The sequence below is a fragment of the Lepidochelys olivacea genome (genome assembly GCF_965140295.1).
Source record: "Lepidochelys olivacea isolate rLepOli2 genome assembly, chromosome: 4".
Classification (NCBI taxonomy): Eukaryota; Metazoa; Chordata; order Testudines; family Cheloniidae; genus Lepidochelys; species Lepidochelys olivacea.
In genome coordinates, this window is record NC_140414.1 from 87,141,080 (window position 1) to 87,163,902 (window position 22,823).

At 37.9% G+C, this 22,823-nt stretch overlaps 1 protein-coding gene across 2 annotated transcripts in view; it reads right to left on the minus strand.

The window, feature by feature from the left end:
• Positions 1–22,823, minus strand: part of CFAP97 (cilia and flagella associated protein 97) — a 61,354-nt gene that overhangs the window by 32,067 nt on the left and 6,464 nt on the right. For both annotated transcript variants that reach the window (XM_084627565.1, XM_084627566.1), the window contains exons 2-3: positions 12,187–13,086; positions 12,013–12,084 (exon numbers count right to left, since the gene is read on the minus strand). In XM_084627565.1, coding sequence (XP_084483691.1) covers positions 12,013–12,084; positions 12,187–13,051 — 937 coding nt within the window. In that variant the 5' untranslated portion in view covers positions 13,052–13,086. The remainder of the gene's footprint in view (positions 1–12,012; positions 12,085–12,186; positions 13,087–22,823) is intronic.

The following is a 22,823-nucleotide window of genomic DNA, read 5'->3' on the forward strand; positions in this document are numbered from 1 at the left end:
TACATAACATTTGTCACAATTCATCCCAAAGATGGCTGTACTCCAACGAAGAGTAAAGCAATTCCTACATATACAGTTAATAAACTTCATCAAGCTCTTTGAGATCCTTAGAGATCAATATGCATAAGTCTCATTACCTCACTTATCTTCTGCCTTCATAGATTTCTTTACTGCTCTGATACATTCTTAAAAGCATAAGGAATGTAGCGGTGAAAAAAAGTAATGAAAGTATGAGGTAGGGCAAATACCATTCTCAGTCCACTCAGTACTGGTCTGCAAATGCTTTCAGGATTGCCTCAGGGGATCCAAAAAACCTCTCAACCAACTGTTTACGTGGAAGTGGTATGCAGGAGCTGCATCAGCCTATATTTATTTCAGAAGTCTTATGCAGGCAGTAGTGTGCAATTTCTACAGCACAGAGCTGGACTGGCATCTTGCTGGGAACCCTGGGACAACTAATACATATTTACATACATTTACATGCATTGTACCAGTTTGACATCCTCAGATGGATTTATCCATCTATGTTTCATTTACTGGTTCATTTTACAAACTATAAACCTGTTTTTCTTCCCTTTCAGTTTTATTCTCTTCTCTTTCCTTCTGTCATTTTATTTTTTGTGCCTTTTCCCCCTCCTCTTCTCTACTTCCTCAGCTTCCCATCACTCCCTGTCTCTTTTCTTCCATTCTTTCCACTTTCATCCTTCTCCATTCACCCCATCAATGCCTTGGCCACCATCACTACCTCACCATTAACATGAGCTATTCCACTTGCAACCTGAAGAGAGGCTCTGCTCCTCTCCCCGAGGCTATTCGATCTAGGTGGTCTCACTATTATTAATGCTGTACTATGGAGCTCAATTCTGTTACCAGCCTCTTGATGGCTCCTGAGGATAATGGGTTGCTGACAGTAGTATAGCAGGTGCACAAACACTGGAAAGGAACAGCTAGTGACCCAGAAAGGGGAAAAGCTGTGGAATCTCACTAAGGAAAAGTTCTGCGATGAAGTGCTACTCAGTGCTGCCTCTTAATGGCAGACTTTTGGGCTGCCAAAAACAAACCATTCTCCACTCCTTGACATGTTGAGCCACACAAGGCCCATGAGTTTTGCACTAGGGTTCTGAGCTGGTAGTGTCTGCTGCAATCAGACAGGATTTCTAAGGAAATCCCCTGTCTTAAAATCTTTCGCTACTCATCAGCCATCTGTTTTTCTGTGGCTCTTGGCTCTTACTTGTCTATGACCAGTATACATTTCTTCCCAGTATGGCTTATGGTGTGGCCTGCACAAAGAAACACAACTGGGTTAGAAATTTCAGTTAGTTCGCCCATTCATAGTTGCTAAAAACAGCATGAATCACTGTGTCAGATTGGATGCACAATTTACTTAATTTACTGGGTAATAAAATAACTTCAGAGCTCTTTCCTAATGTAAATTTTGGAACCCACTAATACCATGATAAATGGCACTTACGCATCTCAACCCTTCATTGATTGAAGCCTCTACACAGAGAGCATCTTCTAACTGAGAGTGCCTTAGTTTCTTGAAATGGGTAAATAATCCCAGTCTTGTTCTATTATACAGTCCCTATGGAGCACAGTAAAGATTAAATATTTAGTCAAGGAAAAAATACATACATGTTTTCTCATGAGAGCAAAACATTAGCAACCTTAGCACTACAAATTAAATGCTTGTCCCTACCCAACCAGATAATACTGCATAATCTCACTAAAATCACACCTTACTAAACTGCACTGAAAATACATAAGGGGAGGAGCTATCTAGTGAAGTACAGGAGCTTAGGGTTGATAAGGGTGACACAATGTTCCCATGGGTCAACTAGGGTTATAAGCAACATATCACACTTCCCTTCCCCTCTCCTGGTACCCTGTTCTGCTCTGTACACTCTCCCTGAAGGTCTGGTACTGGCCAGACATGGTACTGTGCTAGACAGACTCTTGGCCTGACCCAGTATGGCAGTTCTTATGATTGTGTTTATTCAACCAGGTGTATAACTGGTTGAATAAATTTATCTGAATATTTACTAAGATATTTGCCGCTAACATTTAACCAGATAAGATTTCAAGTTATTACAAGTTTGTGATATGCCCCCTCCACTACTCCTTTCCTTAACTTCATTCTTTGGATGATTACAATGACTATTCACTATTTTATACTATACAGACCGGTACAGTAAAGTCCTATTTAGGGCTCAGATCCTTCACACCAAGCACGTGCGTGAACCCCTACTTCAAATGGCATTTTGCAAGGCGTAAGGGTTCAGTTGCACTACATCCATTGCAAGATCAGGGCCTAGCTTATGACCAGAGTAATGTCCTCTGCTATAGGACTTCCAATAGGCAGACACATGAAAACCAAGGCTTCGTTCCTTGGAGGTGGAGAGGAAGGAGAAAATATGAAGGGGAGTGGGAGAAAAATTATAGGCATATATAAATATGAAGGCAGTCTTCATAATGTAACCTGATGAATGCCCTTTTACCTCCAAGCCTGCACATACCTGATAGGGGAGATGACGGACTGGCAAGGAGAATTCTGTGGTTGTTGAGGGAGATTTTAAACAGAAAAATGAAGGGGTGTGAAATATTGTAGGCTTTTTATGGTGCTCATAAACATTAACTGAATTATCCTTACAATAGTTTGTATGGTAGGGAACCAAAAAACACAAATTAAATGATCTGATCAAGGTCATACAGAAAGTCTGTAGCAGACCCAAATATAGAAGCCAGATCTCCTGAATCGCAGTACAGGGCCTTAACCACAAGAATACCCACCCTCTTCATGGGAAGGAACTGAATGGAAAGGGTGCAAGAAAAGAGAATGCTGAAAAGTAAACTACTAATGGTAGAGTGAAAGTGAGAAGGGGATTTCAGGGAATGGATTTAATTTAAAGACAACACTGTGAAGGTTCATCGAGAGGCTGACATGAATGAGATCATTTTCTGCATAACATGATCCTCAAGAAGATTTTCTGATAGGCTTACTTTTTGTTAATTAGTAATAGGCCTATCAAAAAGTCATCTAGGTTCCACAAGTGACCAGTCAGCATGGCCTCAAAATGTCAGACTCTCTTCCAATCCCCTACCAATCTATCAAAAGTTAGGTTAAACAAATTTGCCTTGCACCATGCCCCAAAGGTCATCACATTCTGGCTTTGGTGGATTGTAAGTAGGCATTCCAGAGATAGTATCCCCCTCCATTCACTTCCCTCTCCAAAGCTCACCTATAGAGACTGACAAGGCTTATCCACAAACAGAAATTGTGCCAGTTTAACTAAAGGTGCCATGTTGCATTGGTTTAGTTAAATCACTGCAATTTTATTTGTAGATTGGGCCTTACAAAATAATACTCGTGCTCAGACATGAGAAACAGAGCTCCTTAGACAAGCCTACTGATTTCTTAATCTGAATAACTAATGATTGCTTTGAGACCTTTTCTAGACTGAAATGTATTTGTGTAAGATGTGTAAAGGTTAAGTGGTCTGAAAAGATTTTTCAATTTCTGAAATTTTGATATACCTAGTTTAGTTTCTGATTAACAAACAGCAGTAACAAATAGCAGTATTTGCATGTGTAGAGTCATGCAGAGTACATTTCTAATTTCCTCTTAGAAGTGAAACACTGAAAGAGATAAGGAGTACTTGTGGCACCTTAGAGACTAACCAATTTATTTGAGCATAAGCTTTCGTGAGCTACAGCTCACTTCATCAGATGCATATGAATGCATCAGATATGCATCAGAGACTAACCAATTTATTTGAGCATAAGCTTTCGTGAGCTACAGCTCACTTCATCTGATGCATATCTGATGCATTCATATGCATCTGATGAAGTGATCTGTAGCTCATGAAAGCTTATGCTCAAATAAATTGGTTAGTCTCTAAGGTGCCACAAGTACTCCTTTTCTTTTTGCGAATACAGACTAACACGGCTGTTACTCTGAAAACTGAAAGAGATGTTTTGGTAACAAGGGCCTTCGATGGTTTCCATGGAAAGAAGGTTGACTTTTAAATCTATAAGCACAGATAATGATAGCAATAAACAATTCAGCAACTCAAACATTCAGATGATCTAGCAGAATAAAAATCCAACCTCTTAATTATTGAGCCTAGCGAGTTAAAGTAGAGTGGTAGGGTTGATTTAGCTGTCTTACGTGATTTAAATTGCCGCGTCAGCACAAGTACGTATCTCTACACCAGTCTCTCCAGTCCAAGTAGGGAATTACGTTGCATCAATGCTTGTACCAACACTTGTACCTCAGGACTTGCCAGATATTCTATTTTACTCTGTTCCATTGTCACATATATAATACAAATTAAAGAATACACAAAGATTAAATAGGATCAAGTGTTTATGTAGGACACTATTGGACGCCTTCAGAAACAAAGTTGATGTTTATTCATTTATATTACAAGGAAGAGAATAAAAACCCTTCAGACATCAGAAAATATGCATCTTTTCACAGATTTTTCGGGAAGTCTACATTTCTTTTAAAATTTAAAATTTAAGAAGAGATCCTTAAGTTTCTAGCTTTTCAAAATATGAAGACAGTCTTCATAATGTAACCTGATGAATGCCCTTTTACCTCCAAGCCTGCACAAACCTGATCTGATGAAACAGTGATTTTTAAATCTAAGAGTATAATAAAAAAATTTTAATGGTCTGTTTTAATTTGGATGTAGGAATGCTACTCTTGCTTAACAGACTCAAACCACTATCATCCAGCAAATGCACTTGCTCAGCATGGCTGGGAACATCTATCATAGAACATATATCATATATATGAATGGAGAAGCCCTAGAAATAGGTCTTGAACCTTTGATTATGCAAAGATAAATTCTGTTTTCTGGAGAAGAGACCATAGTAAAGGGTAAACACAATTGCAATGCGTTCAGCTGAATGTAGTCAAGTTTGCACCACCTTACAGTTTTCCATAATAGTTTGTTTGAAACCAGCAGGCCATTTAGTTACATAGTAATGATACTAAGCTCAGATAGCGCTTTATGAGTAATGTACATATAATCCCTATTTTACTGATGAAGTATCTAAGACAGAGGAGAAATTAAATGACTTGCTAAAGGACATGTAGCAGGTCAGTGGCAGCGCCAAGAATAGAGTCCAGGTCTCCCAACTGCCAGTCCAATACCCTATTCACTGCATCATTCTGTGTCCCATACTAAGTTAATAGAGAATACACAAGAAGGAATTTATTGATTAATCCTCACAGCAACCCAGTTGGTATCAACCTGGTTTAACAGATGAGGAAATAGATGAGGAAACAAAGGGTCAAATTCTGTAATGTTTTATCTCATTACTATTTCATTCATTCATGAGACTTCAGTGGAGATACACCTGGCATAAGTCAGCACAAACTTTGGCTTATAGATGATCAAGTGACTTGCCTAAGGCCATAGAGTAAGTCAGTAGTATAGTGGAGGTTAGAACTCTGGAGTTCCTAGCTCCCAGTCCTGTGCTCAATTCATCTCTTATCTGTGGAATCTTAGTGCCTTTCAGTGACAACCAACACTAGATATAAATAGAGTCCAGAAAACCAGCACAAGAAAAATCCCCCAAATTCCAGAGCTGGCTGGGGCTTGGAGAGTAGAAATGGAAATCCTTTTTCAGACAATGCTGAAAGTATTCTTGCCTATCAATTTTGTCCACAGTGTATTTATTATTTCCTGTTTGATAAATTTGTTTTCAGATTACTCAGACTGCAACAGAAAAGATAATGCATCTCACACATTTATGGTTTCAAATTTTAAAATTATAGCGTTATACTTCAGATCTTATTCTAATTTTCTATAAAGTATTAAAGATTAGTCTGATACATGAGCAAAACAGAAGTAAAGTCCATGTATGAAACTCTTATATAGGAAAACTGTATGTACTATGCACTCTGTAACATTGGAGCAGTGTAACGCTATTTGCAGAATCACAAGCACTGTCACAATGAATACAGCTTCGCCATGGAAAGTGGAGAAAATGACACACAGAAATTTACTAAGCTAAGATATTAAGTATTCATATCAAATTAGCGCCATAAGGCCTCATCCAGGATTGGGTCCCTCTTGGGCTGACTACTGTGCCAACAGAGGTTGAGAGTTCCTGCCACAAAGAGTTTACAATCTCTAAATTTGGCCACAACAATCAAAGCCCCATTTTATATTAACCTGTAGATGAAGACCACATGTTTGAACTCCCACATTTCCCCTCCCACCTAGGTTATGGGTTTTGGTTTTTTTAAATTGTATTTAAAAATTTTCTGAAAAAAATGATCAACTTGCTCTCTCACCTGTTCTCCTTCAGTAGTGAATGGCCTGGGATCTTCCTCATACCGATGTATTTAAAATCTCATACAGCATGGACATGATCTGTCAGGCACTGAAATGCTAATGGTAACTCTTATAATCAGCATGTCATAATTGATAATCAGCATAATGACATCAGCACTGCTTCATAATGGAATGCCATAAGTAACCTCAAATGTGACCTGAATTTTTTTAAAAGTATGAACCACATCATATACCACACCACACTGTTGAGCATTTATATAATGCTTTAGAGAGGTGCTACCAAGTGAAAATGCACTTGGACTCACTGGAGGGCAGAAGGAGAGTCAAGAAAGGGGCAAAGACTGCCCAAAAGGTTGGAGTCCTATGCCTCCTTCCACTCCCTGCCATATATAAACTTGAGAAAGTGGGTGAGTCTTGAAATTTTACCTAGTTCATCCTTAAAGACATCAAGAAAATATTTATTTTTATTTTCAGAATTAATAATCCTGATTTTGGACAGACACAGCCCTTAGTTTTTATATTTATTTTACTCATTTCTATAGTACCTACTGCAATGGTTACAGAGATTAACACACAAATCAGATGGGCTATCCAGAAAGAATAAGAACAAACACTAAGCCATATATACAAGCCTCACATAAGATCCCTAGACTCTAAAGGCACGGGGTTCTCAAATGACACAGCCTAGCAGCTAATCACAATGTTCATACTTTTAAAAATTAGCTAGAAGATCTTTGCTGTCATAGAAATTGGGCATGGTCTCACATAACTGGATTCCAGACCATTCAGGACTAAAGATCAATGACAGAATCTTGAATATAACCTGGAAATGAATAAAAAAAATCAATGTGGATATTAAGCACACATTTTGAATTCATACCAGCGAGCACCACTCAGGAGATGGACAAATGCATTCTCCAAACTACAAACTGAAGGTAAGGAGTAGAAACTTAAAGGCAAATTTTATCCTTAGTTGTAACACTGACATTTTTATTTTAAAAGACTGGTTAAGATCTCTAATCAATCTTTGTGATTGTAATAACATGAGTCTATTTTAAATTCCATGAGAGGAGCTAAAGGGGGACCAGAACTATTCCTTCTAACTTCTCAGATTTAGTAGTATTCTCAGTCTGAGAACAAAGTGATGAACTCTAGTTCGAGCTTGGTTTACGGTTGAAGGTTACAAATTGTTCTGAGGAAAAATATATGTAGCAAGGATCCTTTAACTCTACTAAGAGTAGCATTGCTGGTCGAATGAAGCAAGGCCTTACCCGCAACTTCATGGCACCTCTGTTTGTCTGCCAGGCAATAACTTTGGAACACCACATCCAAGCAATTCCAGAATGTCAGGGAATATTCCAGGCATCATGGAAGAGTCTGATTCAGAGAAAAGTCAGGACCCCCAACTGCCTGGTGATGTCAGTAGAGGAATCTCTCTGACACCCCCTACTACTGCTTACACATAGCAAATTGAGCTGCTGTCTCTGATGTGTGGGGAGATAGACTCCAGGCTAGAACAGAAACAAGAGAAACCTTTTTTTCTGGGGCGGGGGGGGGGATGGGAGGAAAAGAGAGACTGAAGAAGAGCACAAGCATCAGGGACAACAGGGATGCGGCAGTTGTGGTGAGGGAAGGAGTTATAGCTCAGTTAAAGCACTTAGAGCTAAGTTAAAGAAGAAACTTCCTGTTCCACCTGAAATGGAAACTATTGTTAGGCTAGTCTGCACCAGGTGCTTGGGATTGTCGATGTACATAAGCCTGGGTCTATTGAATTTGTTCACAGACTACTCCATTGGAGAGGAGAGATAGACCAACCCAGATAATCTTTTTACAACTGCCAGTAAAATACCAAGATACCTTGCTATCATGAGATCTAATTCTTGCTAAAGTATCTAGAATGAAAAATGCCCATCACACCCTTCTGTTGAAGACGACAGGCCTTTCTAAGGGAAGTCTGGGACATGAAAACCAATTGAATTAAAGTCTAGTTTATATCTGGGAGCAAGATGAAGCAGGAATGAACAACAGGACAAGCTCCAAAAGAAAAGATTATGCTCTAATACACAAAGGTTAAGGCTACGCATCTCAAAATATATACAATACAACTCTGACTGGTGGTGTTTTAAACAGGCTACTTCATCTTCAATGGAACCTTGAAATACGTGTTATCTACGTATGTTAAACAATCTGTTTCACCTTGTATTTAGCTGTGACACTGGTTAAGTTTCCCAGACCTGAAGAAGAGCTTGCGTAAGCTCAAAAACTTGTCTCTCTTTCATTAAGAGAAGTTGGTCCAATCAAAGATAGTTTTTAATGATGTGGGTGAGGTAATAAGTCATTAGCAATTTAGATATTTGGTAAATGTATTCTGCTTGGACAACACTTCTACCCAATTTCAAGTAAAATCTTGGTTTACTGTAATCCTAATATTGCTGTGGCTTCCACTTATTTAGATCAATTCTATTCCTATCACTTGACAAGTAGCTGACCTTGTTATCCATATGACCACTAGAGGCCATATCACAGCTTGCCTAGCAATAGGCAGTGGTTTTGTCAGCAACAGATTATAGTACTGGAATAAAGTGACTTACAGGGTACGTCTACACTGCAATTAAAAACCGATGGCTGGCCTGTACCAGCTGACTCAGGCTCATGGGTCTCAGGCTAAGGGGCTGTTTAATTGCAGTGTAGATGTGCAAGCTCAGGCTATAGCATGAGCTCTGGGACCCTCCCATCCCACAGGGTACTGGAGCCCGAACATCTACAAAGCAATCAAATGGCACCTTAGCCTGAGCTTCAGGAGCAGGAGTCGGCTGGCATGGGCCAGCAGCAGGTGTTTAATTGCAGAGTAGACATACCCTTCGATGTAGTCACCTGTTGTTATCATCCATCATTCTGAAGTTCTCTCTCGTTCATAATTCTGGGCTCTTATTAAATGACTTTAAAAAAACCCCCAAAAAAACCAGTCATAGAACTGCCCTTTAGTACCTGCCTTAAAGAAGTTCAAAAGCAATTGAAATAACAGGGAGAAAGTTAAATCAGAACAAATTTTGTTCTGACTGAATTCCAAGTGCATACATTAAAGTGGAAGAATTTAAATATTTGACTACTTACACACTGAAAATTGTGTTCCTATAGCAAAAAACATTACAGATTTGAGAAACTCAAAAGATTTATTTTACTAGTTAAATGTGCTTTAAATTAAAAATTTTTCCAAACTATAATAGTATGGAATGGTTTGCCAGTTTTATATAAGTACGTACTAAGGGCACATAGCATGAGGAAAAATGTATGCTAAAAATCCTTGTCAGCTGCTATACATTTGTGACAATATACATATCGTTCTATATGCTCAAACTGAAACAGTCATTTTAAACCATAAAAGTTATTTTACACTGTACCCCATTACAGGATGTACAAGCCACACCACTTTCTTCACTTACCATCCAATATAGCTGACTGTTTCAACACAAAGTTTACTCTTTGAACGTCATGTTCTTTTTATAGTTTTCCCCCATCTTTTCTCCTTAATACCATAACATGCTATTCTGTCTTAATTTTCTCCCCATATCAAAAAGATACTTTCATGTTACCACTTGGCTCAGTTCTGCAAGTTGAATGCCTCCAGCACGAGGCACATCACCCACAACCTCAATCTGAGCTGGGGGTGCATTCACCTCAGGGAACTGTACCCATGTAATTGTTACCTACACTTATGCCTGGGTATACTTGTTACCAATAGTATACCATCATCCTTATGTTTCATTAGTAAGGTTTAATAAAATTGTATTAAAAGCATCTCTGACAGTCTGATGTCCGATAATCACACATTGCTCACATTATGCTCATAATAAAGCAATTCTTATGGTTAAACATTTCTGTTGTACGTTTCTGTTCTCTCTGAAAAATTACTTTACCCTGCACTCATTTTGTGCATTCTGAAAAAGCTCAAAAAAAGTGTAAAAATAATTATGGAATAAAAGTGTCTGTACTCCCAGAGTAGTCACTTTCCAAAGGTCAATATCTGATCTGCTTTAATTTTTGAAGTACCCAAAGTAATCACAGTATCTTATGCTTGCAAGTTTAATTGTTCTAGACTGAAGTCATTTGGGAATTATATAAGAGTTAATCAGCATCATTAACTGGTAAATGTACCTAAATTCCACTTCTCGCCTCCTGACTTGTATTACTTAAAGACAGCCATGAGTAATTGCTTTTCTGTTTTGTGGAAACAAACTTGCTCCTTATATTCACATCCTTGAGAATAATTTTTATTATAGTTCCTATTTTATGCATGTGACAAAGTTTGGGCATCAAACCAAAAAATTCCAAGGCCCTCTTCCTCCAAAAAAACCCCAGTTTGATTTGAACTGAAACAAGTTTTTTTTTGTTGTTGAATTGAAAAACAAAAACAAAACAAATTGTTTCAAAAAAAAACAACCAACCAAAATGTTTTGAGTCAACCTGAAATTAATTTTTTTAAAAAAAATTAATTTTGAATTTTCCGTTTGATTCAGCTATTCCAGGTATTTTTCATTTTTTTTAAACTGGCCAAATTTGAAATAAAACACACCATTTCAAATAAAAAAGCCTAAATGAAGTGTTTCAACTGCTTAAAAAAAAAAGTTTTTTCAGCTGAAACTATTTGCCCAATTTCATGAATAGTTTCATTCCCCTTTCGACAAAAAAAGTTAAACATTTAACCCAGCTCTACCCAAAGTTTAATTACCTACCGATACTATGTACGAACATGATGCTTTGCTGAGTGCATGAAATCACCATTAAGCAGAGCTGCTAGAGCATAGGGAACAACAGACAAGGACCAGCAAAGCCTTCTTTTCTTGCCCACAGTGCAGCTTCCAAACAGCTAAAAATTTGGTCCATTACACCGTGAGAGTAAAGACAGAAGGAATCACTGAGAAAGCAGGTGCACAACTCCTAGCTTAGATGTGCTCATTGCCTGATCTTCTGATGCTCTCATCCCACTGAGGAATGTTGGGGATAGGACAGCAAATGGGACACCAGGCTCCTTCTCACCAACAATAAAAAGACATTTCATAAAGTTACTGGGGAAGGAAAAGCTACAGTTTAAATGAAAACCTCTCAAAGACTATTTGACTGTTCATTTTTTTGTTGTTAAAATATTTTCATCATTCAATATTTGGAAAGAATTTTAAATTTATCATAAGGCACCAGAAGTTAAAAAGTATTTTGTAAAATGTTTGTTATTTATAGCGGTGTGTAGTTTTGAGCTGCATTTAAAAGTTGAGAATGTCTATAATTTGATAGATTCCCCACAATAAAAGTTTGGTGTTTTTAAAGAAAATTGCTAGTATTTGCTATTTGAGTTATTAAATGGATCATAATTTGACAAATCAAAGTACAATGTTAATGGATTGGTGAAAATATCAATCCTATTTGGATATGCATCACATAGCTACTTATCCCTTTACCAGTAAGAGTTTATTAGAGGAGCACTTCCATTAGTCTACTGATGTATCAGCATGCCATTACACAAACAAACAAAACCACAAGGCATCTTTAAAACTGATGCAACTTGGTCTGAAGCAAATTTTAAAAGAAAAAGCAGCACACACAATGACCCCTAATTTCCATTAGTACTCAATGCCATAGCCCCTCGACACAGAAAACGTCATACTTTACAAATAAATTTGTATAAATTTTGTTTAAGAAAAATCACCTTTCAAAAGCTGATTCAGGTCCACAGCATCATGCAAGACCTTTTGATTATGTCTGTGATCAAACTCAGCATCTAGTGAGAAAGATACAGATGTAAGACTGGGTCTCAATTTTCCATTTTCTAGTCTGCTAGGCTTTACAAATTTTGTATTGTACATAAATTCCTCAAAATTACCATGCAATTCTTGGCTCACATTTTCTTGTCTTTTTACTTTCAGTTTCTTATCATTTGATGCTGCAAGTTCAAAAGATTGGACAGGACTGATGTCTGGTGTTGATAGAGGTGTTACATCAGTCACTGTATCTTCAGACTCCTCTGTGTATTCACCAAGCTTTGGTTTTACTTCTACCGACTTTATTCCTGGCCTGAATTTTTGTCTTGGAGATAGAAGAGCCAAGTTACATATACTTCCCTTTGAGGAAGACTGTGATGAATCTGATATGCAGCTATCAGAATCCATATCTGAACCATCTGTATCTGAACTTGAGGAGGAAGAAGAGGAGGAGGATGAGCTAATATTGGTATACTTTTTGTTAACTTTCTTTATGCTACTGGATTGCTTAGCTGATTTAAGTCTAACCCTTTGTTTTTTGCCATCATCACTACTGTCTTCTTCATCTGTATAATAATTCTCCTCACCTTCTCTAACTATTTTGGGGATCCCAGCTGGAATGCTTACACGTATTCTTCTACGTAGCGCAGAATTTCTACCAGATGTACTTGCATTTTCTGAACTTAAAGAAACTGACTCTGATGAAACATTCTCACTATGGTCAGTGCCACCATTTATGGAATATTCCTTTGGTGACTCTTTCTTTTTCTCCTCATTTTCTTCCTCAGGATTGTGTTCTTGCCTCAGTTTCGTTTCCGATTCAGAGTCTGATTTGGCGATGTGCATACCTCCATTTTCAATGAGCTCACTATGTTCTTCGCCATTGGCTATAACAGGGTTTTCTTCTTTCTTTGGCTCTTCCTCAAAATCACTATCAAAGAAAGAGTGGTCCACTTCACCCTCTGACACATCTTCGTACCGGTCCATCTCAAAAGTTATTGTACAAATTCCAACTCCTGGTCCTGCAGGTGTGAAAAAGGGGTTTCAAAATATTAACAAAAAGCAGAGGAAAGTATACCCTTAGTATAATTGTAGGTTATATTATTAATTATATTATACTTCTATGATATAATTAAATATGTTATGGACCAGGTAAGTTAAATATTTATTTATAGTTTTATATGGACCAAATAATATGGTAAGAGGCTGCAGATTTAAGAGAAACGAGCTCAAAGAAAGGAGAAGCGGAACAGAGTTGGAACTAGGACAGCAGACCTTGTGAAATTCATAAATTAGCATAAATTAGGGGCAAAGCTGGGGAAGAAGGGACAGTGTACTGCTTTTGGACTCCACAAGGCAGTTTAATGAGGAGGAGACCAGGGGAAACTATCAACCCGGCATAGCTCTTAAGCTGTGCAAGGCAACAGAACCACAGATCTTTAAGAAAGGGGAGCAGAGACCTAAACCTTGTAGAACTCCTTATCTGGGGAAACTTCTAAATTGGCTTGACACTAATGATACTAGGACTGAGGGCACTCCTGCCTCAAGTGCACCACTACATGAAAAGAAATGGACCACATGTAGCTCAAAAGCACCATACAGCAGCTTAAATAGTAAGAAACCAGGGATTCTATTGAGATCCAAAGCTTCAAAGAGCCAATGAAGCAAAAGGAGACCAAGTGAACTAGACACCTTGCAAAGTTCCTACGCACTGCAGGGCAACAGAAGTGGAAGGAAGCCTGGGGAACCATCAACTCTGCAAAGCTCCTGAATTCCTCCAAGGCTGTTGAAATAAGGACAGAGGAAGCAGGACAAGACATGCTTTCCCCTCCAGCCCCTGCCTTCCTCTTAAAAGTCCAGGGTAGAATTTGAGTTTAGCAGTATTTATCACTTCTTGAATTGATTGGCTTCAAATATCCCATAGAATCTGACACCCAGCTCTCAGATGCATTCCTAAAAATAGCCTAAAAGGAAATGTAATGCTAAAAAAGCTTTAGTATAAACAACTTTATTATAAATATTAAAGAATGAAAAAGGCAAAGTTAAAAAAAAATCTGTATCTTACATACTTTTTTTTTTATTAAAATAAAAACTGGGAAGTGTAAAATGTCACATTAGATATTCCCAGAACAATCTTACTTAATTCAGGGTGGATTAAAACACACACAACCCCCCCCCCCCAAAAAAACAAACCCCAAAACCCCCAATGATTTAAAAATAAATCGGATTTTTTTTTAAATTTAAATCAGATTTTTTGGATAAAATGCTTTTTGAGGAAAAATCACATATCTAAAGATAGTTTTAATTAAGATAAATTATAGTTCAAAGATCTCTCATCATGGAATAGGGATTATAAATGCTAATTCTATAGTATGAGACAATATATTCATGTAATGTTTAAGAAAACTTTTCTTAAGGAGTTCCAATAGTTTATGAATTAAGGACCCAATGTTATGGAGGTTCCAGGGGCTTCTGTATAGATTATTTAGGTTAATCTTTCTATCTACCCAATGGTATCTTCTAGACTGAGCACTGAGTCCCATCAGAGATGTTTAGTTTTGCAGTTCTCAAACTGTGGTTTTATGTCTCCAGAGATAACATGCTTATTAACAGCAAAAATGTTTTTAAATAAAAATAGAGGTGAGAAATAACAGACCTCAACCCTACTGTCCCTCTGCAAATTTGTGTACACAGAATCAATCCCTTACCTCTCTCTCGAAGAGTGCAAAGTTTCAAAAAGTTCACTAATGGTTGGGGGTGGAATAGCTTTGGACAAGGAGAAGAAGTCTGGAGATAAAATGTGAGAAGGGAGGGACAGGCAGTAGAAACAAAACTGAAACTGTTTGAGCAGCATATTCCAGAAGTCTTGAGGTCTTTTGAGTATAGCCTTCATTGATTTGAGATCTGCCATACCATTCTCTCACTAGAAGGGAAAACCTATAATGGCAGGAGGCCGTAAAAGAGACCCAGCTGGGGAATATTTTAATGAAGCTCCTCTACCTGTGGGTAAGATAGGCATGAGTGCAAAATGCAAACAGTGCAACGAAGAAATGCAAGGCCTGGTTGCCCGCATGAATCATCATCATGAGAAGTGTTCCTTCTCAGGAGGAAGCTGCATTGAAGAGGATGAAACGAATATGTCTGAACATACAAGATCTTCAATTGGTAAACTTTTTTATTACTTCATACTTCTTTCTTAAGGACTGCCGGTCTTCCTTCTGGACTATTCTTGAATTCTTACGCTTGAGCAAAAAATAGAGTTGTTACTCTATAGTACTATCATTTTAGATGCAGTTGTGACAAAAAATATTAGCTGAAATAGGCATATCTTCCCTTTACAATTTCCCCTTTAAAGTAGTACTGAGTGTCAGTGAATGCAATGAGTAATACTAAATGAGCAGTATGGTAATAATAATTAAATAACTGCATTGACTTATTTTGTTTAGGAGAATCCATCGTCAACATACAGGATTCTGAAGACTATCCACCTTCAAGATCACCATCATTTTCTACAGTTTCAGAGTTATCTGCCAATGATAGGGTTTCAGTCACAACATGTATGTCACATAGCCACAGTATATCATCAGTAGCAAAAAAATCTCCATCATCCAGAAACAACCATAAATAAGTTTGTGATAAGAACCAGCAGATTACAAAAAGAGGTAATGGATGAAAAAATTGCCCAGTTTGTTTATGCAATAAACTCTCTTTTCCGTATGATTGAGAACCCACACTTCATTAACATGGTTCAGTCATTAAGACCAGGATACAGTCCACCCAACACAGCAGATGTCGCAGGCAAATTTCTGGATAAAGTGTATGAAAGAGAAATTGAGCAATGTGCAAAAGCTCTAGAGGGTGAAATTGTTAGCCTGAGTCCTCATGGGTGGAGCAATGTCCACAATAATCCTGTTGTATGTGTTTGTGTGCCAACAGAAGAAGGGAATGTCTTCCTTACAGAAACAATTGATACATCAGGAAATGCACACACTGCAAAATACTTAGAAGAAGTAGCAGTAAAAGCTATAAGAAACTGTGAAAGAAATATTCAAATGTCTAGTACACAGCTTGGTCACAGACAATGCTGCAAATGTATCCAAGATGAAAAGCCATTTATAAGAGATTCCCAAGCTAATAACATACGGTTGCAGTGCTCATTTGATGCACCTCCTAGCCAAAGACTTCAGTGTTCCAGAAATAAAGACTAATGTTATTGAAATTGTAAAATACTTCCGTAACAACCACTTTGCAGCAGCTACTCTGAAAAAAGTGGGAGGAAGCAAGCTAACTCTCCCACAAGATGTATGATGGAACTCATTAGTGAACTGTTTTGAGCACTATATCAAGAACTGGCCTAATCTGATGACAGTTTGTGAACAAAATCGTGAAAAAATCGATGGCACTGTCACAGCCAAAGTTCTTAACATTGGGCTTAAGAGAAATATTGAACACATGTGTTTTATTGCTGACACTGTTGAAATTTGGAAGGAACTGAGTGAGATCTTAAAAAGAGAAATGTGCAATGACAGAGTTAAATTACAAGCATTTAAAAAACGAATGGGACCAGCACTATCTCTAGCTCATTTTCTTGCAAATATTCTCAATACTCAGTACTAGGGTCAAACCTTAACTGCTGAAGAAGAAGAGTTGGCTACGACATGGACATTCAGCAATCATCCCTCCAGAATGCCAACTATAATAAACTTCAGAGCTAAGGGTGAACCATTCAAGAAATATATGTTTGCTGATGATGTTTTAAAGAAAGTCACTCCAGTGAACTGGTGGAAGTCACTTAAGCACTTGGATTCAGAGACTGTTTAAGTAATAATCTCATTTTAACAGCAATAGCTTATTCTGCCGGCGTAGAAAGAACATTTTCTTCCTTTAAACTAATTTATTCCAAATTGAAAAATTATTTGGGTCCTGAAAAAGCAGAAAAGCTTATTTTTCTTTTCCAGATTATGAACAAACAGGAAAATGAAGGTGAAGATGATTGAGTTAGCTGCAGAAGCCAATATTTTAAGTTTCTCATGTTGACCTGGCTGACATTGTAGATTTAATTTTTGTTTAAAAAACAATTTTAACAAAAACATACCTGATTTTAAAAAGGTGAATGTTTAACTAAATTCAAAAATTCTTATGCTTGTTAAAATATTATGTTTGCTGTTGAAGAAAAAAAAATCCAGACTACATAACATTGTTGTTTTAGTTAAATAAAACAATGTAAATGTCTGTCTTGTGATGTTCTCCTCCTAATACAGCGTGGCAAAAAAATCCTCCAAATATTAATGATTAACGTGTCGAACTGGAGATATTTATGAAGTCATTGCGAGGTGAACTATCTGCTTCATTTACCTTTGGTAAATGAAATAACCGAACAATCATTCATTTTCTGATATAGCTGTAAAACTAATCAGAAAAGTTTTCAAAATAAATCACTTACAAAATTTATAGTGTGTACCTTCTAAAAATGAAACCTACATCTATTTCTGAGTTGTGAAGAGTATGTATTCAGGTTATACCAACCAAGAATGCACTTTTATGTAGAAATCCATGATTAAATCGAGTCTTCCGGAATAGTGATTTAAATCATGATTTAAATCAAATCCACCCTGCTTGGATTCCTCTTTCTTTAGGTTCAGCTTTCATGAGACCCACAGTTACGGAAGTACCTGTTTTATAGTTGTCATGCGTGAGACATCAGTTTTATTAAGATGATTAATACAACACATATAGTATTACAGTTTAACTATAAATCCTTTATATATAATGTGTGTGTGTGTGTGTATACACACACACACACACACACTTATATATCCTTGACCGATATTGAAGAGGTGTCCTTGTGTCAGTAGTTGAATGACTCTTCTTTGTCTCTAGATGCAAATGAACCAATAACTGAATGATAGAACAGTGTTCTTGTCTCTATTATCAGACCTCAATATTGTTTGCCACATGGAATTTACTTCTATCTAATATTTTTTAAATTGTCTTATATAAATGGAAGAGTGAAATTCTAGGGGTCACAGTTAAAGTTGGTTTTGGACAATTTTACACATTTTTTCTTAAATCTATATGACCTTTTCTGATCTTTTTCATCCATTAACATTTAAATGTTAACTGTAACATTCTTGCGAAGACAGCTCTTGTATCATTATGTTCTTAGCAACCAAGACCACATTAACAATATTTTAGTGTTACTGGTTATATTGTAACATATAGCCATGCTAGGTCTTCACAGTTGTCACTATGCTGCACAGTAACGGCTAGTCACAACTTCATGGCAACAATGGAGACAGAATTCAAGCATCCAAAATACAGATCTTTTTGAACTACAGAAGAATCATTTGTTAGCAGTTCAGCAACTTTGATTCTGCCCAGCAGATAACGATGGTAACATTAGCCACGTCACTGCAATATTAATATTTTATTCTTAACATTACCTCTTCCCCTTTTCAGGCACAGTCAATCAGGCACTTTGTAATCTTTACAGTATTAAAAAACAGATGTGCTGCTTTGGTCAATTTCTCTCAGTGACATTTTTGGTGCTTCACAAACCATTGTTTTAGTGGTGAGTATGACATGAAATTAAATGAGTGGAGTTTGATTCTCAGTTGGTACTTTTGTATTTTATTCCCTTGTGCATCTAGGGCACATGACATTTCTTTGAGAAGTGGGACTTGCCAAATTATTTGTAGTCAGGGATTTTTCAGGAGACTAGTACACTACATATATGTGGAAAATCTTATTATACCATCTGTAGAAAGTACAGATTTTTACTATTTCAGTTGCTAGAATATGGAATCAACAAATGAGATCATGCAGTCTTAGTAAAAGCTGTCACTGATCCCACATACCTATGCCTAACTTCTGATTTTAATAACCCTCTTATTTACACATTCAAAGAAAACATGTTTCCTGCTGTATACGCTAACAACTATCCATCTAGGAAATTCTTACCAAGCATCAATTACTTACCTAAGCCTCTGTCTTTTCAACACTTACACATATGCTTACCTTTATTAAAATAAGTAGCTCCACTGAAGTCAACAGTAAATTATGAACATAAGTTTTTGCAGGACTGGGACTCTATGGAATATCCTCAATACACTAACAACAACTGTAGGTATCCACTACCAGCTCCCAAGTTCCTTATTAATTATTTGTATTATCACAGCACCTAGTGCCCCAGTCATGGACCAGGGCTCCACTGTGCTAGGCAATATATAACACAGAAAAGACAGTGTCTTTAAAGAATGAGGACCAAAACCTTGTCCACCCTAAAGATTTCTAAAAAAAAAGTCATAATACAAACTGCATAAACGTCAAGTTTGTTTAAAAAAAAGAGCTGCTACCCACACTACTCCCCCTGGAGATCAGTTTGGAGATGGGTTGTAATAATAGGCCCTCTGGACATCACTGTAATATAAATATCCAATAATAAGACAAAGGTAGGATCCCCCACAAAAACAAACAAACAAACAAAAAACTTAGGTTGAAGGCACATTTTAGTGGTTTGAATAGATGTTACGTTTCAATGTTAAGTTTAAAACAAAGTTAGAAACCCAAAGTGTATAAAGTATGGAAGTACACAGTTAAAGCATCTAGACTAATTTAACCAGTTCCTGGAGTTTCCTCCTACCATTTCATTTCTTTGCACATGGAGCATTGAAGCAAATGTGCATCCCCAATACCAAATGTGATTATTTACCACCATACAAACTTTCCATCTTTCGTTACAAGTGCTCCAATTTCATGATTGGGATATATGGTGTTTGTATATGTAGAGTTATTTAAGTTAAGCCCCAATGTGGACACAAGAACAAATGGATATAAATTGGCCATCAACAAATTTAGGCTTGAAATTAGATGAAGGTTTCTAGCCATCAGAGAGGTGAAGTTCTGGAACAGCCTTCCAAGGGGAGCAGTGGGGGCAAAAAAAACTAACTGGCTTCAAGACTGAGCTTGATAAGGGGACGGCATGATAGGACTGCCTACAGTGGTATGTAGCCAATCTGCGACTGCTAGCAGCAAATATCTCCAATGGCTAGTGATGGGACACTAGATGGGGTGGGCTCTGAGTTACTACAGAGAATTATTTCCCAAGTGTCTGGCTGGTTGGTCTTGCTCACATGCTCAGGGTCTAGCTGAACACCATATTGGGGGTTGGAAAGGAATTTTCCCCCAGGTCATATTGGCAGAGACCCTGAGGGTTTCCTCTGTAGCATTGGGCACAGGTCACTTGCAGGTTTAAACTAGTGTAAAATGGTGGATTCTCTGTAACTTGAAGTCTTTAAATCATGATTTGAGGACTTCCGTAAATCAGCCAGAGGTTAGGGGTTGGTAAGGTTCTGTGGCCTGAAATGTGCAGGTCAGACTGGATGATCTTGATGGTCCCTTCTGACTTTAAAGTCTATGAGTACAAGGAGACATGCTAACTTTTTCTCTAATGACACTTGAAATAAATTACCAGCACCTGGAATGATCATGTCTCATCTTGTGAAGTGTCATGCACCTCCTGTAATGCACTGAGTGCTCTCAGCACTTCTCAATATTTGGGACTTTAAACAGAGTTGGGAATGAGTCCCTTCAGTGTGCTGCTTGTCATATCAGGAATCTGTAAAATTGTTTTAAGTCTATTATGCACCACCATGAAGGCCACAGAGCAGCATAGCTACAATAGAAGATTAAAGTATTCTAGTTTTTATGGTCCTTATTAAAAAAAGAATGGATAAGGAAGTATAACTTTCTGATTTACTCAGGTCACTGCTTCGGGAAAAAGAGTAAATACTATGTTCAAAAGCTTGGTTGGTTTCTTATAAGTTTAAGCTTAACTCAGAATTTCTACTGTTTGAATTTTTGGTGGGTTTATTAAACTAAACCAATGTTCAAGAATAATACACACAAGCCACTGAACTATGCCTGTAATATTAAATTTTGTGTGGGAATCTTCTTAGTTCTTTAAATAGAACTAACATGAGAGTAGGAAGCAAAGGGGGCCTTTGAAAGATGGGGGTATGTGGAGTACTGGGAAAATTACTTTGCTAATACACAGCTCAAGGTACCTTAGGAAGGAAACCAATCTCCTGTACACAAAAAAGTATGGCTTTGCCTGTGTAAGTGAATCAAGGTGAGCTAGGTTAGTTAGTTCGTTTATCAGGCCAAAGCCACCTCCAAGCTTTAGGGAAACTGTTGTTTCCTACTGACACAGAAGCCCCACAGCTGAGTCCCCTGTTCTTTGCAAACAACTCTCACCACATCAGATCTCTCAAACTCACTACACCAAACATGTCCTCCAGGATATTTATCCATAAAGAGTAATATGTGAAGTATTTACAGAAAGCTTGTAACTTGTCAAAATTCATAATCATTGCAGGTAATATTTAAGGAATTATAGTGAAAGAATGCTTTATGGACTTGGAATAAAAGTTAGTCACTAGGGGCTAATGTGTCTCAGTGATGGCCCATTTGGGTAGTGAGGGAGTTGTCATCTTAGCCAGTGACATAATGCAAGGCTCAATTGTGTGGCCTTGCACAATACCAGGACTTCCAATGGAAAACAATCAGAGGCAACCGCAAACAATCAAAACCACTTGAAGGTAAAAAAGGGAACTTAGGGCTAACCCCTGTCTTGTTGTAGTCTGTGAATAGGGCGGAAAAGGCTGTTTTCAGTATAACACAGAGGAGTGAGAAGCACTCTGGATCCATTTCCTCAGGAAACCCCTTGTGGTGTGGGGATGGTTTCATGAACATTTGGATCCTGGTTCTGATGAAACCAGTCTGCTCTGCAACACACTGAACTTTGGGGGTGGGGGGTAAACCTACTTTATTGGATAGGAAAGGTAACTATTAAGTCTAGACCAAGGTTTGCATTTGGTGATTGTTTTGTATTGTTACCGTTTGTTTCCACCACTCCCTCTTGTTTCTACTTTAATCTTAATTATTTCTTAAATAAGCCTACTTTTGTTTTATTGTTAGGGCTCATAGCTGCTGTGTGGTTTATAGGAGTGGTGGTTTAGGGTAACACCGGCAAAGTAGGGTACACTGCACCTTTGGAAGCAGAGGATTTGGATTTTCTGTGTGTAGTCAGTGTCAGCAGCTAGATACCACACGGGGCTCAGGTGCACCAATTGTTAACCTGCAAGGTGAATACAGGGCTGGTATAATCCCAAGGAGAGTGCTTGAATGGCTAAAACAATGGCAGAATTAGGTTGCTGATACCTAATCAAGCACAAGCAAGACTCCTTCATTCTGGAGGCATGGGGTTACAATGTGATTCTCAGTCCTGGGTGCCCCAAGAAAAGTCACAGGCTTCCCTCACCCCCGTTGTGTGGACTTTCAGAAGCTTGTGAAACCCCTCCTCCCCCACAGCCCTAGGAGACCGAGCACCATCACCTCTACATGTCTTAGAAGACTCTGTGGGAAACTTCTGAATGCTCTTCCCGTTAAGCCTTAGATGGGATTAGATGGCAGCCCTTCCCCAACCCTCTCTAGATCTGTCAGTCTTTTAATGAATCAAATAGGCTCAGAAGACTAAAAAAAGCCTACAAAGGGTATGTCTACACTACGGAATTAGGTCGAATTTATAGAAGTCTTTTTTTAGAAATCGGTTTTATATATTCGAGTGTGTGTGTCCCCACAGAAAATGCTCTAAGTGCATTAAGTGCAGTAACTCGGTGGAGTGCTTCCACAGTACCGAGGCAAGCGTCGACTTCCGGAGCGTTGCACTGTGGGTAGCTATCCCACAGTTCCCGCAGTC